The sequence below is a fragment of the Alligator sinensis genome, unplaced genomic scaffold (assembly GCF_000455745.1).
Source record: "Alligator sinensis unplaced genomic scaffold, ASM45574v1 scaffold941_1, whole genome shotgun sequence".
Taxonomy (NCBI): domain Eukaryota; kingdom Metazoa; phylum Chordata; order Crocodylia; family Alligatoridae; genus Alligator; species Alligator sinensis.
In genome coordinates this window covers 999,329-1,016,872 of record NW_005842163.1, presented here as the reverse complement: position 1 = coordinate 1,016,872, position 17,544 = coordinate 999,329, and the positions used below count along the sequence as shown (strand labels likewise).

General features: G+C 40.5%; 1 protein-coding gene across 8 annotated transcripts in view; it reads left to right on the top strand.

Annotated features, from left to right (window-relative positions):
* Positions 1-8,543, top strand: part of DAB1 (DAB1, reelin adaptor protein) — a 430,025-nt gene extending 421,482 nt beyond the window's left edge. For 5 of the 8 annotated variants that reach the window (XM_025206587.1, XM_025206586.1, XM_025206588.1 and 2 more), the window contains one exon: positions 5,280-8,543. In XM_025206587.1, coding sequence (XP_025062372.1) covers positions 5,280-5,429 — 150 coding nt within the window. In that variant the 3' untranslated portion in view covers positions 5,430-8,543. Of the gene's footprint in view, positions 1-5,275 lie in introns of all 8 variants that reach the window. The other 3 variants (XM_025206589.1, XM_025206591.1, XM_025206590.1) reach the window with 2 other exon arrangements.
* The last annotated feature ends 9,001 nt before the right edge of the window (positions 8,544-17,544 follow it).

Here is a 17,544-nt window from a genome sequence, read left to right as displayed (position 1 = left end):
CTCAGCTCTAAAACACCCACTGCAAGGAATTCATAAAGGAGCTGCCTTTCTGTCTTCAGGCCCAGTAATAGGACTTCTCTCTTCCCCTTGATATTCCCAAAAGACTGGAGCAGGAAAAAAAATGAACACGTAACATTGCAATAATACGTAGCAACTTCCTATTACTCCAGGACTTGAAAAGACAGTGGATGATCTTTCTAGACATTCCTTCTTAATTTTACAGTCTTGAGTAAACCATGAAGATAACAAAGTGACAGACATTTTTTTTTAAACTGCCAGTAGCAAGGTGAGATTTTTGCATGCTGGGAAATGTTTTCAGTCTAGTATAGTCTCTCTAATGCTCACACTATTGAATAGAAAGTCATATGCAATAACTTGCTGGTTAATGCATTTGCAGAGCCAAGAGACGCCAGACATAATAGCATTTATCTTCCACAGTAACAAGCATCAGTGGAAGAATAAGACAGGGCCCCTATAACTAGCCCAGTGTATGCTTGCTGACTGCTTGCCAAAACTTTTGAATCAGCATAGCCTGCTGTATGAAAGATGCATTACACTCCAACGGTGCTCTTTTCCCACTTTCCCTTAACATCTCTCTTTTAATGCAGCTTCTCAGTGCAAGGTTTTCCTTCTGGCTGGATGACCAGAATACACAGTCTCATTTCATGAAGCTTATCTGCTAAGGCTGGGCTGATATGTTGAGAATTTACATTATAGGTCAAAGAAACCCAAGCCAACAGTAACTTTAAAATATAGGGAGGGGGGGACGCGGTTTGTACAGCATTCTGTGTAGCAGCGTATCTTAAAGGGGACTGCAGAAAGGTACCAACAATTAAAACAATGGTTGGGCTGCTTTCTAATTGGGATCCCATGGAAGGCAGAATGCCCCGGGGGGTTGTGCATGCTCTCATATCAGAAGCCCAACCTGCTAGTGGCAGGTTTAGATTTACATCCTACTGGGTGCGTCTACACGAGATGCTAACTGCACAGTAGCCTAATAATAATGCACCATAGCTTGTCACAGCACAGACAGTGCTAATACGCTACTGCACAGTATAACTAGGCTACTGCACAGTAGCATCACTAAAAAGGTGTTTTCTGGAGCTACTGCACAGTAACACCGGTGACTGTGCATTTATTTAGTATTCGATTATACAAGTACTAAATTGAATGCACAGTAGCCACTGACAGGCAAGGTTCGTTGGATAGATGTGATATCTTTTATTATTAGACGAACTAAAAAGTTGGAAAAAAGTTCTTTGGATCCTTTCAGGCACAAACACCCTTCATTGGACATAGGGAGATTCTGCTGGTGTTACGTGTTCTCCAAGGTAGGAAAGAAGCAGATTTACAACTAGCACATCTGCAAAAAGGGAAATGAAGGGGAGTTAGAAAGACAATGGGTAGATATAGGAGGGGAGGGAGGGGAAGGGCCTTCAAGTGATTGCTTGCATTCCTTCACACATTTCCTTCCCTTCTCCCCTTCCCTCCTATCTCTACCCATGGTCTTCCTATCTTCTACCTCTCCTAGGTAGAAAGTTCTGCCTAGGAGAACTTTTACAGTCTTTTCTCCTATGCCTGAAGGCAGGTGCTTGTGCCCAAAAGCTTGCAAATAAAGCCTTTTTTTTTCAAAAATCTAGTTTGTCTACTAAAAGATATCTGCTTAGACTCTGCTTTTCTCTTTCCTTCCTTGTCAGGATCTTTCTGTCCCTTCTCTTCTAACCTTTGATCCTCTCCTAAGCATTTCTGTAATTCATTGTTGCTGGTTTCACTGACGGACAATGATCAACATCCACTCTTTAAAGTCAGTTTGGTCCCTGACACAACCAAAACATTTTTGGGGAAATGTCTTATATAACATTTAAGGTTCATTCTCCTGCTTTGGCATTTGAGAGGAAAACATAAAAAAGGAGAACTTTGTCCATTAATGGTATGGGATAGCTAAAATAAAATAAATAAATTAACTCTGAGAATGGGACCATTACTACATTGCCCATATTCAGTATGTATTCAAGAAAAATAGTTGGGTGGAAATAAGATAGATTTGTTTAAAGTTTATGCCTGGCGATGTCTAAAATATATATATGTGTGTGTGTGTGTGTGTGTGTGTGTGTGTGTGTGTATAACCGAGGGAGACTGTGTCCTGACATGTATGTCCATCTCACCTTGTGATTCCAAGGTCAGTGAGGCCTTGGGATATCTGTCAGTTAAGTGTATCTGCATAACATAGAGCTATTTGAGATGTTCTATAATAAGCATACTTGACATTTTCAAAGATTTTTCTCTTGGCAGCATTTAAGAACTGGCATTTTTTGTTCTAAGGGAATCTTTCTTTCTGCCCCCCGCCCCCCCCCCCTTCTTTCTTCTGAGCTTTCTGTTGCATTCACCCCAGGCCCAGCAAATCCTGAAATGCCAGATGAGGACCCTGTTACATGTGTCAGATTTCCCCTTTAATTAGTATTGATTTTCTCTGGACTAGCTATGATACTTCATTCTGCCAGGTTTGTGCCCGCAGTACATGAAAACTGGCAGTGGCAGGGCATTCCTCAAAACAGAGCATGCAAACTATAGCTGTTTACTTCCCAATCATCTCTTATGATCAGGGCTGTCCTGGGGGGGAGGGATCGGGGCGAATGCCCCAGGCCGCACGCTTTGGGGGGCCCTGCGGACTGTGCTGTGCAGGCCCCGCCACGGCTGCTGCACGTTGCTGGCTCCGCGTGCCACCGGCTCCATGCTGTGGCTGCTTGCCACCCCCTGCCCCCACACGGGCTGATATGCCCTGGGCCTCGGAGCACCCATAGGGACAGCTCTGCTTATGATAATCTTCAGTTTTTCAAGGTCACAAATGATTTGCTTCTAGCTGTAGATCATTTCAACTATGTCATTCAAAGAAGATTTATCTTGCTTTCTGCTAGTGGGTGTACTGTAACCTGGCTTGGCAGTTGTAGGAAAAGCACAGCCGAATCCTCTTAAACTTCTAGATATACAGCTTTTTAAAGAGATATAATGAAGACAGAAAAAAAGAAAGACTGCTTCTAAGATGTATGGGAACAGTAAGACAGGATTTTGAGTTTGCACTGGTGATATGAAATTCCTGCCTGTTGGGCAGAGTCCAGCCCTGTATTGGAACTGGAACAAGTGGAGACATAGAAACAAGTGGGAAAAAAGAATCGGCCATCAAATATGAGTGCAGACAGAAGTGGAGCTCCTGGGTCTAACTCATAGCGATTCACAGAAATTGCTATGAGTTAGACCAATCACTCCTATGCAGCAGAGATTAGCTGATGGATCAGGAGGGTGGATGAGACTGTGTCTTTCCCTGGCTCTGTCCCTCCTCCCCTCCCCTCCCAGCTCCGTTGCTATCTCTGGGTGGGAGGAGGAGGATTTTCTCTGGATTTTTCTCAGCCCCGCTAGAGTGGTGGGGGGCGGTAGATTGGAGCCCCCCGCTGAGGTTAGGGGCTCCAATCCACTGCCCCCCCACTCCAACAAGGCTGAGAGGACCCCAGAAGGGACCTCCCTCCCCTGCCTTCTCTGCCCTCCCATCCAGAGATAGCAGCTGCAGCTCGCTGTGCTGCAGCTGGAGCAGACAGAAAATCAGTTTTGAACCTTCATACAACGAGGGTTAATTTTGTCGTGTGATCGGAGGGCTCTGCAGCCTTTCTCTTTTGTTGCAGCATGGCTTTAGAGCAATTTCAAGGGGCCAGTCATGCAACAAATGTCATTTCTGTCTGCGCCCTGTGTCTACCAGCTGTTGCTGCTCTGTAAAAGAGGAGACATAGGCTAGATACAGACATTCAAAAAGCCTGAGGCAGAATCTATCTAAGCCATGCAGTTTTCTGCAAGCAGTGTAGTTTAGATCGGTAGCAAAAGAGCACACATTCACCCTTTGGTCGGGGAGGCAAATCTTAGACTGGATTCTGCCATTTTTAAAGCAGCCTGTATGTGCTGAGCTTCTATTCTGTTGTGGGTATAGACCAATTTCTGCTATCTTATACCAGTAAAAGTATCATGTCTGTATCTGGCCTCAGAGCCTGCTGACAACCTGAGGCTAGTAGTGGACCCATGGAAAAGCTATTCTGGCACAGGATTAAAGATTTTTTTTTCCCTTAACTCCAGAGCAATGCATTAACTCAAAGGCGAATTGCTTTGCAAAGGTGAGCCAGCACGTGAGTTGTTGATAGTTCATACCACAGGCTGCATGCATTGAACATTCAAGAAAATAGCCCAGTTTTGGTTTATATTCAGAAAGGCTACAGTGGCAACTTCAATGAGTAGAAACCCACAAACAACCCACTATCCCAACCGAGGTGTTTTCTACCTCCTCACTGGCTAGTCGGGGAGTAGATTTGTCAAATCCTCGAAGTTCTCTAGTTCAGGTCAGCACTGCTGACCTTATTGCAATGCAAATTTGATTCTAACTTCATTACATTCACCATCCTACTGGTATTTATCAAACTGGAAAGTTAATGTAGCATGGTATTAATTAGCCTTTCTGCCTGTCTTGTTCTTTTTTAGGTGTCATTTTCAGTTTAATGAATTACTTTCTGGAAATGTAGTAGGGTGAATTCTAGGAGAGAGAGAACACTTGCTTCATCCACGAAAACATGCGCTGTCAGATATGAAAGATCACTCTAAAAACATGGCAGCCTTTTTTATTTCCAAGCTATTCAAAATAAAATAGCCGCTAGCAAATCATCGTGCCTTCCTTCCAATAGTTGTGATTATATTTCGATTAATGACTGTATAGACATAATGCTAATCCCTTCCATTAAATGTCATACAGAGAAGTCCAACCACAATTTCATTCGTTTTACTTGCAGTAGCTATTAATCTGTTAGCAAATACGTATTCTTCATAAACAGCATGTAATAATACTCAGCTTTGTTCTGTGACATACTGTTTGGACCAGCTCCTCTGCCTGAGAAGACTGGAGCTACAATGATTTGTACTGGGTAGGGCTCTGACCCATAAACTTGAAATAATCTAATCATCTAATTAACTTTTCATTTCTTCACACACACATGCTCGGCAGTACTTCTTGAGGGCCAGTATACAAGACGTGCTGTAAAATGTATTCAAGTATAATGATGTTAAATCTCTCTGACATAAGTCAATTTTTTCTTTAAAATGCCATGTTCTTTCACAACTGCATGAAAGCAAACATTTCCTTAGAAGTTCCCTTTGGATTTGAAGTCTAGATATATTGCTGTTCACAAGCAGATGTGCTAAAAATGTTTTGAGGCATCTATGCTTATTTTATTTTTATTGTTCTCAGGAAGATGAGCCTCTCTACGCCCAGATCAACAGACCTAAGAAATAGCATTGTTACAGGCTTGTGGTGCTTCAAGACTCAAATGAAAATCTACAACCTGACAGGCCTTTGGCACTCATGCTTTTTTCCCCAATTGATCTCGTCTGACAAAAGATAAATGATTGCCCTACTGGATCAGTTCGACAAACTTCCCTGACGGTTTTTGGCAACCAATGGCAAATTTCTATGGCAGCACAAAAATAAAAACGAGCCCTGCTTACCATACAGAGTCCAGCCCTCTCGCCGTGAGTTATGAGTACACATAATTGGAAATCTTACACCTTGTTCTTCTTTTAAACTTTTATCTTCTATACGCCACATATGAATACTAAACATTTGAAATTCATCATGTATTAGGCATTTTCTTTTCCGCAAAAAAGCAGAAACGGTATGTAGCAGTGGCATCATCATTCAACAGCCTTTCAGGCACAAGTCGGCACTTTTTATGACATGGTGACATGTTTCGCATCATCATTTACACCAGGCGGATCCTGACACATTTTCCCCGTTAGGTATATTTAAAAAAAAAAAATACTGGCTGTGTCATTTTTTTTTTGGTATTTCTATTCTGTTTGTTTTCTATGAGTGACAGAGTCTAACAGCAAAATGCCTCCTCTTGGAAATGATTCCTAACTTGAAACCGCAGAATAAAACTGCATTGATGATTCATCCTGACCGAAAAATGTTGCCAAATGGACCTTTATATTAGTGCGTCATGAGGAAGAAATGCTACTCTTCTGTTTGAATACTCATGCTGTGGGTAGAGAAAGGACATCAGATCTCATTGATGAAAGAGATGAAAAATACATTATTTCCTAGGAAACTCTTTAAAAAAAAAAAAAAGTACAGTAAAAGGAATATTTTTTATTTCTTCAATCTCTTGCTGCTGTAATGCTATGCAGACAAGCATTTTCTTCTCTGTGTGCCATTTTTGAAGAAAAAAATCATTTGCCAAATAATTCTGGTATGATTCTGGTTTATGGATTTGGATAAAACAGACTTTTAAATGGGACACCAGTGGCATGAATTTTGGAATAACAAACTGATTCTGTGATCAAACTGTTCATCTTTATCACTTTTTTGTACATCAGAAAATTCAAATGGGATTTTTATTTTATAACTTGAAAAAAAAAATCTTACTGTTAAACTCTTTAAATGTTTAAGGGGAAATGGCTTTAAGGAGTTCGAATGAAAATTGCCAGTTTTTTTTGTAAATATAAATGTTCTGGAAGTTCTTTTAATAATGCCATTACACAGTAGAGAAGGTAGCAAATTGCAGTGCTTGGGAGGTGTGGCAAACCCAAATGGTGGTTTTTGCATCACGTATGTTTTCTCACATGCTTATGATAACGGGCTGAGGCTCAAGTGCATTTGCCAACAGCAGTTAGTTTGTCAGCGACTAGTTAAATTGATGGGAACACATGATTTTTATGATCTAGCTTTTTCCACGCAAATGTATTCCACATCTTTTTCTTTAAAAAAAAAAAAAAACCCATTTCATAGACATTTCTTTATGATTCTGACATCTCTTCGTGGAAATCATCAAACTGTTTACACACAGATCAGAAAAATTAAAAACTTCCTTTTTTTACATTTATGAAACAGAAGTGCAGTGTTTGGGTTCATATGTTTAGCACATGATTTTCAGGAAAAAAAACTATATTTTTGCCCTACAGAGAGTTGTTATACAGGTCAAATGTGTTTTCCTGATGTTCCTATGCAGTTACAATGTATTGAATTTAGTGGTTTAACACTAAAAAAAAGTTTAAACAAATCAAATGATGAATCTGTTTTTAGGGTTATTGTGCCGATTTTGTTTTTAAATTGAAACATTAGGCTTTCCATTTCTGTCATTGATTAAAATAGGCCTGGAGTTGTAAACTTTTTACTTTCAATCATCTATATATAAACTAAAAAAGGGTTTAGAAATCAGTTTATTTGCTGTAAACGAGGAAAGCTGAAAGACGAGCAGGGGTAGTCATTGTACAACCAAACCTCATAACATGATTCCAGTCTCTTATGTTGAATGAGATGCGTTAGCGAATGTATGCAAATGACAGATTATCTGTGGATAGACCTAATGAACATACAGAGAAAACATGTTTTATCCCCATCCACCATATCCTTTGGTCCATGCAAACAGTCGGTAGCAAAGTCATTTTCACATCAGAAGAAAGAGGCAAGCAGTTATCTAACTTTAGGAGTTAAATTAAAACATACAGGTTATAAGTTTGGGGATTAAAATAAGGACAAAATATTCCCGAAGGACATTTCTTTTTACTATTTTTGCTTTCAATAAGTGGTGCTACTTTCTTCCTCAGTAAGGCTCTTCTTAGGTTTTCTCTTGCAAAATGGACCCATCGAGATAATCATTTTGATTCTTCATAAACATTTGAAGTATTGTATAGTCAGTGCATTTTCAGTTGCGCAGTAAAATGTTCAAAGAGAAAGAAAAGCAAAGTCATGGCTCAGTAAATCCATTGTCATTCCATTTCTAGAGCTCAGACTGACCTACCTTTGGGTGGAAGAAGTCCATGCAAAAAGTAGGTAAATATTGAATAGGGTTGGGATTTTTGGATGTTTCATGAGAGATGATAGTCCCCATTGCCATCGACTGTTTTCTTCATTTTAATCGGCGTTAGGAAAAAAAAAGAAATCCGGAGCTACCATACCATAGCCCTAGCCTGTCCTTGTCATTGTTGAGATGCTGATTTGCAGAGGAATGTGGGGGTATGCACTGTATCAGTATTGTAGATAAATACATGATCCAGCTTGTGCAATTGTTTAAGTCCCTCATCCTTCACTAGCACTAAATTTGTCACTTTAAATTTTTAAACCAGGGAATCCCACCCACCATCCTGTTATCATCCCCTGTAGTTTCCTGATCTTTACATGTCATGAAAAATATTTTGATAGATTGTAGTCATCCAAGTGTCTGATGAAACTTATCATCTAATAATGTACTGGGCACCTTCTTTGCAAAAATGTTTACTCTGTGGTTTTCATTCATTTTTATTTCTGCATTCTGACACATATTTTTTTAATAAAGATGAGAAAGATAAAATGACTGTTGCAGTACATTTCTAGACCTACTTTAACTTTACCTCAGATGATGATCATTATTTGTTAACATATATGGACACATTATTTTTAACTTTATGTATAATGCATTCAACAAAAGAACAACAAATTTTTAGAATTTTCCATTAATTTCTGTAACACACCATGTAATACTGTTACAAATAAAAATGTTAAAAAAAAAAGCTGTATCATTTGAGTGAATTTTTCCATGGATGCTGCCTCAAGTTGTGCTGCTTCCAGGAAGGAACAGACATTTCTCTTTAGTACAATTTGTCGTGGCCAAGTGTTGTGACGGTGACTAAAGCTATTTTGGGGGTTCCTTAATTCTTGCGTGCCCAACTTGAGACACCTTACACAAAACACACAGTGCCAAGTGTCTCAAAATGAGGCTCTTTTTTGGGTGTTTAAATATAAGCAATAACTAGAAATAAATATTTTTAGAAAATGGCTCTTATTTCAGCATTGCTCAGATAAACCATCCTATGAAAAAGACCAGGGTATGTGACAAAATCTTATATTGGAGTTAGCCTGTGACTAGAGAAGCTGTGGATCATCTTCTTGCTGAAATGTCCCTCCTCAAATACATTGCTTTGGGCCAGATCTTAATCTGTCTGTAAGATGTCTAGGTCTTTGCCATGGATAGCCCCAAAAGTACACCTCATTTCAGAAGACAAATTCTAATCCACCTAGGGAGATGAAAAACTTTCCTATTTTCTCAATGAGCAAGCTAATGCATCCCTAGAAGTCAGTTCCTAATTCATCCCAAGGAGATGATTAGGATTCCAGTTATATTCTAAGAAAGGGCAACCTTTGTCAAACCTAATCTGTGCGTGAGGTACAGAGCGCTCTCCTTTTCCTTCAGTGAAAACATCATGCCATGTTGAAATCCAGCTCTCTCCAAGATATACATGGACAGAAAAGGGGGGTTACCCATTCCTCTTTTAGTTCAGTTACCGAATGGTCTGAGCACGGGCCAAGAAGTGAGACCCCAGCTGCTAGGCCATGCTCATCAGAAGATGTTTGACTTTGTCTTTGTCTTCCCAGCCAAGTGTCCTAATTATCTGACCATAGGGTAGACAGGGTGAGAATATTCTACACCCTTGTTGAAACTCATCCAGTGGGCAGGCAGGCATATGAGGGTTGTGGACCCCAATGAAGAACAAACAAACAGGAGTATGGGTCTGTAAGCCCAGAGATGGGGAAGCCCTCAGTTCTGGCCCTCATGCTGTTTAACTGTTTTATCCAATGACTATTCGATGCAGAACGCAAAAACAACATTGAGGGCTGGAATACGGGTTGGAAGTGAATGCCACAGTCCACTGATTTCTCCTCACTGGGCTAGAGACTAAAGCATCCTCATGGATACTCTTCTTCTGGACTCCTGAATCTTCAACACTTGACTACCCAATGGCACAAGATCAGCAACAGGATATGGATATTTTAAGCCCTCCCTTGCCCCATGGTGTGGTGGATAGGGTGTTTTGCTGGGAAGTAGGAGACTTGGATCCAGTCTGGCTGAGGAAAGCCTAAATCATTGTTCTTATACTTTTTAGGTATACGCCCTAATCATTAGACTAATGAGCTAAAAAGTGGCTAGACTCTTCCTGCTCTTCCCCTTTCCCAACTAGTTTTTCATCAATTGAGGGATACATGCACCATTCATACAACATTTATAGACTTTCCCAGATGGAGTAGGATTGCAACAGTGTATGAGCAGAATTAGGTGTCATTTTATTTCAAACATGCAGTTGGTCCAAGAAAAGATGTGACTCTAAAAAATCCTTGCCTTTTGCATAACTCCTGGACTGTCTCAGCTACAACATCACTCCAACGCTACCATGGCTCAATAAACCACTTCTGAGCATATGGGATTGTTGTCCCCAAAGGACAGTGAGTTCGTGCCCGGTGCGCTTGTGCCAATAAACACACAGGGGTGAAGGATCCAACTTAACCTTTATTTCCTGCGCAGAAAGTGGTGCTTGGCAATCATTCGCAAAGCAAGCACCCCCACCCCAGTGGGCGTCTGCCTTATATAGCTACGTAACAGGTTAAACTTGCTGATGTGATGAAATGTGTAGCAAGCCCAGCAAGTAACCCCCCTTCCAGCTCCCCCCCAAGTAACCCCCCTTCCAGCTCCGGAACTTTGTTGATACAGCTTTTCCTCTAGCGAGGCCAGCAATTATAAACAACTAAGCAACAAGCAATCTCCCCCAGCCTAAACAACCTACTCTATGCCCTTGGTTAGATAAAATACTTTTTTCAGAACACAAAGCTGTTCCTGAAGTAGAAAATGCATAGTAAGAGTTCAAGGGATCTCTGCTGGACATGGCTTCCAGCCCTACCTCTGTCCCTAGGGGTTTAGCCAGGTGCCCCTGAAACAAGGGGTGCTTATCAGGATAGGCCAGAATGGAGATGTATGAAATCTGGGTATCCTAGTGAATGGATGGATAGTTCAGAATGGATTAGGATCACATATAATGACTAAATGCCTAAGAGTAAGTACCATTTAAATATCTTGGATTGAGAGCTAGCCCATTGCGTTCATAATCTTGACAACTCTTATGGCAAAAAATCCAATAAGGACTGGAAAAGATAGACTTGATTGGCCAAAATTTTGAAGCACAAGTATTCAAATATGGGCATACAGACCTATTGTATGGAAAAAATATTTTATTTTTTTTATTTTTATTAACCAGAGCAGCTATATAAGCTTTTTTATTATTTCAGTGGAACTTTTGACAAGCTCCAAGTTATGCATAGGTTCAAGCATTTTGCTGGATGGCAGGACCCTCATTAGATTGGCTCAATATTTAGCCAACTCTAAACACAAAAGGCAGCAGAAGGCAATGTAGACTCCATGTGGGATGACCTGTTTGTTCTGGTGAGTAGTGCCAAAAAGAGAAGACGCAAAACTCAACGAGGAAAAAAATATATTTTGGTACTATTTTCTCTTCCCTAAAGAAAAAAAAAGTTTAATCTTCCTGTATGTCATACTGATGCATGCAATTGTTTATAGGAGTGTATATTGTCAGCTGAGAGTTTTTAATCCTTTCAAAGTTCATTCTTTTATAGTATGTGCATGTTAATACTATTATAATTGCAGTACAGTAAAAGCTCTGTTATCCAGCATCCATGGCGAATGGGGGGTGCTGGATAACCAAATATGCCGGTTATCTGAGAGGCGTCTTTGCCTATTTGGGCCGCCGCCCCTCCCACCATGTCTGGTGCACCAGGGCTTTCACTCCCTGGCATCAGTGCGCCGGGGGACAGCGGGGGAGGCCCCATGCAGGCTGCTTTGCCCCGGGCAATGGCAAACAAGGAAGAAGTGGGACTCATCGAAGTGCCACTTCCAGTTTCACTTTTGCCACGTCAATCAGCAGGTGGTTCTGCGTCGATTAGCATGCCGGTTAACAGAGCATTCCGGATGGTAATGTGCCAGATAACCAGCTTTTACTGTGTTTGAATGTTCATTAAATATTAGTCAGCTTTCCATGGAGAGCTTGGAGTGTTGTTTGTATTTCATTTTAATAAAAGCCTGGCAAAAGTAGTGAAATTAAATTCTGATCAGATAAATTATAATAGTAAAAAAGAAATGTATTGGCTTAACTTGATCTTTATCTTACATTAAAGACTTGACTTCTAGGCTAATTTATATCCACATATCCCCATTTAATTGCATGATTTTGCACATATGCAAGTGTGAGCAAAATTGGCTCAGGCGTTGCTTTATGGTGCTTAAGATTAGAGTGAACTGACTTGACCCCTTAATCTGACCTGCAGAACGCAGGTTTGTAGTCTGTCCTCATATGAGACTCCTAGTATTTCACAGATCAAATAACCTAGTGTGCTTTTTTTTTTTTTTGGCTTAGCTTGTAAGAGTTTGGGGACAGTATTTATATTATGGGTGTCTGCACAAGTTGTGATTGCATAGCAGTGGAGGTATCATGTTATGACTTATAACTGTGTTTGACTGTCTTCTGGGCTTGTGCCAGAGGCTGATCCCAGTTAACCCAGCAGTTAAAGGCTCACTGGTCATTCAGGCAGAAGAGTGCAAGGCAGCCAGAGGGCCATATCACTCCATGGCATACCGTTGGCTGTAAAACCTGTCAAATCTTAACCACACAAGCCTATTGAGCTTGTAGGAGTAGTGAGGAGAGGTTGGAGGGGGCACCTTTGGTCTGATTAGAGTCTTTATGTACTAAGACAATAAGAATAATATTTATAAAATATTATTCTTACTAATGATATGTTGTTGTTGTTATATCAACAGGAATTATTTTGCAAATAAATCTTGCAGAAACCCAGACTCTCCAAAAGTCTATATGTAGAAGAAGGTTTCATTTAGAAAGTATAAAAAGTTCCAAAGAAAAAATATATTCCAAACCAGAAATGTGGGAAAAGATATTCAGGGGTTGCCCCAGGTTGGAAGAAGCGTAGGGTAGTGTAGCGTACCATGCTATATACAGTATAAAAGGTAAGCAGAAAACTTGTATGCATAATTATGAGATTTGTAAAAGGAATTGGTTGGCATTCTGGAAGTCAAAACAGAGTCCACAAGAGTGGAGAAATCTTTTCAGAGATGAATGTGCTTGATAACTGTCACAGCCCAAAGGTGTGATTTTTGTTTTGTGTGTGCTTTGGCACCACTGAATTATGTTCCCGCTAAATTGCAGCTTCTTTGCACGGTGGAGTTTTCTGCTGCCGAGGAAAGCCCCGGTGTAAAAGAATTCCTGACAATTTGTAGCATTCTTTGCAGTGTGCATTTCTTTGTTGCAGCACAGAAATGCTCGTTGCAAAGAGTTCCTGCCATTTGTATTCTAATTCGAGTCCGATTATGGGCTTGCGTAAAATTATTCACACGTGGCGGCTAGCGATTGGCTTGCTAGCCATATAAAAAGCTTGAGTGGTTTCCGCCCAAGTTGGAGGACTCCACGAACACCAGGAGGAGGAGACTTCACGCTGTGTGAAGATCTCTAAGCGCTGCGGAGCCTATCGAACCCAGTGCATTTCAAGCAGGCAACAGGGGTCTGATCAGCCTCTAGCCTCTCCCCATCACCGAACGCAAACCTTGATATACCCCTCTCCCTGCGCGCAAAAGGATCCATGGAGCCTCGACAACTCCGTGGGAGTGATCCAAGTGTTGTCTGAGTCCTCAAACGAGGATTTAAGCGGAGCTGTGCCTGGGAAACTGTCCAGCCTACACCGCGACCATCTTCGGTGTAAGTAAACTATCTTGAATCAACCATTACGCTTCCGTGCCTAATTCTAGCGTGTCGCCTGTTCTCTCCGACCCAGCGTGCCCGGGCGGCTGGCCACAGCCCGCGCGGCGCGAAAAAGGGCCCGGACCGCTCCCGGCCCGCACAATAACATCCTACTGACATATTTCTGTACTGGTTATAAACACTTAGTGGAGGAAGAAATTGGAGTTGTAGTACAGTACTTGCTAAAATAGTTTGCATACTTTGCAGCCACTGGAATGCAGTTATAACAGTTTTGTTTAGAAGTCAAAGGGAATTTTTTGAAGACTGAAAAGCTACATAACTACCAATGTAAAGGCTGGAAGCTGATTCTTTTAAGACACGAAGTGCTATCAGATAATGGGATGCAAAGGTCCCTGATAGGTTACGTCTACCATGCAGTTAATTGGCTAATTACAGAATAAATTTAGACATGCTACACATGCAAATTAATTATCGCATAATAAAAATGGCCATCAAGCTATAAAAATGGCCAGAAAACCATAAAATTGTTACCTGAAAAAATGTAGAACATTTTTAAAGCTGGTTTCTGTCACGCTTTAATTTGAATGTGTGGTTTGTCACAATAAGAATGCCAAAAATATTTAAAATAATATTAAGACAGTTAATTTAATGTAGGGAGAAATAAAATATTAATGTTTCCCAGTGTTTTAGCTTCTTTAAATCTAATGCTTTTAATTCCCTTTTGTAAAGCAGAAGGGCCTGATTCCTTTATATAGCCAGCTTATGTAGCCTCTCCAGTGGCCGAGGGGAAAGCTGCTGGCAGGCCCTGAGCTGTGGGAGGCCCTGGTGCTTCCCTTTTGGCAGTGGTGCTCCCTAAGACCACCTAGGCAGGGTGCCAGTGGGTAGGTGCTGTCCAGGGGGTACTGCTGCTGCAGAGGGAAGCACCAGGGTCCCCTGTAGCTCAGGAGCTGCATGACCTGCTAGCAGCTCACTCCCTGACCGCAGGAGATGCAAGCAGGCTCCAGGACAAAAAAAAATAAAAAATCAGGCCCCTCGCCACTTCTTTTCCGTTAAAGTATTCAGTCAAAGGATAACTAAAAATGCTGTATTTAAAGAAATATTGTTGCAATAAAAATTTAATTGCAAACCTTCTGCGGGTTTGAGCTAGTCATAGTAATTTAACAAGTACTGCTTACAGATGTGATCTCATACAATGCTGAGGGTCTCGCTAACAGAAGGCCTGCAGAATAAATCACTGAATGTGTAGAACTCTCTCAGAGTTTTGATAGATTTCTCTTTCCTTGTCAGTGAATTCTAAACCAGCAATTGATAGTGTTGACTGGGAAGTTTTGGTTTTGAATTTATTAATGTATAATAGCTGTGTTGGAGTCATATCATGATTTTATTTACTTTAACCAACACCCTATGGGTTATAGAAAGATGTAAAAACTATATCAAAAGTTAGTGTTATAAGCTGTTATGATGCAACTGTTAGGTTTACATCCTCCAGTAATGATGCAGGCATAGCAAAACCATTGCTACTTTAATGGTGTTTCATGCACGGCTAGAGTTTCAGCAGCAGCTAACTTGTATCGCTATAGGAACATGCAGACTTAACAATTAGGTCATAACAATTGATGCATGCTTCTACAGGGTAAGCAACCCTTTTTTAGTGCTTTTAAAAGTTACCTGTACCCCAGGCTAGAGGCTTTTACAAATAAACTAATTTCTTCTGTTTGTTTCTAGGCTGCAATTAGAATTTCTAGTGCTCCAATTTGTTGCTTGGCTAATGTCCTTTATAAAGTCATTGAGTTTCACATTTAGTATTTTTCCAGCAAATGACTCTTAGTAGGGCTGTGCAAAATTTCACCTGCTGTTGTGTTGTGACACTGTTTCAACCAATTTTGAGGTCGAAACAGCAAAATCAGAATGAAACAAAGGACATCAAAATAGCCTCAAAACAAAACGAGGCTGGTCAAAACGTTTCAACCATAGGCTGGGGATGGGAAGTCAGTCCAGCTGGGCTGACTTCCCATCCCCAGTGCAAGATCCGGTAGGGGGCAGCAAGGCAGTCCAGCTGGACTGCTACCTGGTCCCCCATGCTAGATCAGCTGGGCCGTCTCCCCATCCCCAGCGAAACATTGAAACAGCATCGAAACAGCCTTTCTGTTTCAACAGAACTGAAAGGAACAGCTGTTTTGACTTGAAATGAAATTTGATACGAAACACTGTTCTGTCGAAACTCAAAGCAAAATGGCATGGTGCCGTTTTGCACAGCCCTAACTCTTAGATGTTGGAAGAGAGTCATCACAAAGGAGCTGGTGAGGATGCCTTTTCACAAATATCCATGGAAGAGATTTCATTCTATGTTATGTGTTTGCTTCTTTAATCAACATGAAACCATCTAAAATTAAAGGAACAGAATAAAAGTCTGTAAGCCAACCACCAAGTGCACCCTTTAGGAGAAATCTCCAGGAAGAATATTTGAGCTAGGTCAGTCATGATACTGTGTTTTGTGAAAGTTTGCATTGAATTTATTGGTATCATTGCCCAAATTTGCAGGGCACAATACACATTGACTCTGCTTCTGTCCCTGGATCAGTGTGGGTGGATCTGCCCTTAAGTAAGCCTCCCTGAATTCAATGGGGCTCCACCATTCACAGAAGAGCTGAGACTATGATTTGGTGTTGCTTCTGACACTACAATAACAGATCTCCTCATTGCAGGGCATTAAACTCTTTCACAGTAGACCTTATTCAAGCAGGAGGTACATAATTACAGGTTTGCAGGATCAGGCCCTGCCTAAAGGATTATAGAAGAGGAAGCTTCATAAATAACTTCAGATAAATACAAGGATTGATCCAGAAGTGGGGGAAAGGGTATTTTTACTTCTTGCCATTGTTGTCTGAAGGTGTGCAGAAACTAAATTATAGCACAGTGCTACATGACAGTGAGAAATATATGTGGGGAGATAGCCTGATACCATTCCCGTGATTGGCAATATCATTACCTATCTCTTTCTGAAATTATCTTACTGGATGCAGAAAATATCAGATCTATTAGTGAAACAACTGTCCAGCTATTAATTTTTAGAGCTCTAAATAGTCTTATCTCAATGGAAATGTTTGTCTTCTGCTTCATCTATCATGCCTAAAATGTTTTATCAGGATCTGAAAATTCTCAAAAAGAATAATAGACTCAAATACACTATGTTTAAGTGGTTTTTTGCAAAGGAAAAATTTAAGAGGGAGGAAGAGGTCTTTAAAGATCTGATATTTTCTATCTTTTCAATCTCATTTCATGGCCTCTTGAGTATTATCCATATATGTCAATGTACCCTTAATAGAAAGGAAAGCAAATCACACCATATTTTTAGGTAAGTAAATCACACCGTATTTTAAAAAAGCAATATGGGGTTGAGGAGAAAGGAAATCAATGTTCATTCAGATTCAGAGACATCCCTAAAAATAAACAACTGAGGCTAGGTAAAAAGCTCTGTGGATGACGAGAACAGACCCATTTCCTAGTACTCAGAAGCTGAAAGCCTAAAGAGCACCAGGGTTTCTTGTTACTTTAGCATTTTAGATGTTCTCATATCTGATGCTATAACCAACTTCTGGCATTTTTTTTCCTTGGACAATAAACGATCACTTGATTGGAGTCAGAAATGGCCTCAGTGTGAGAGGCCCATTCCATACGCAATTACATGCAAAATTATTGTTTTGAGTTCAAGTCTTGCAATGTTTGGCATTCTTGTTAAAATCCCAACTTCTGGAGTCATGAGATGATATGAGAAACTCAGTGTACTTTTGAAAAAAGTAAGTCATTTTAAAATAAGATCTTTTGTATGTATGCATCTTTGTGTATGTAAAAATATTACTTTAAAATTTATAGTTTCATAGTTTCTAGGGTCGGAAGGGACCTGGGCAGATCATCTAGTCCGACCCCCTG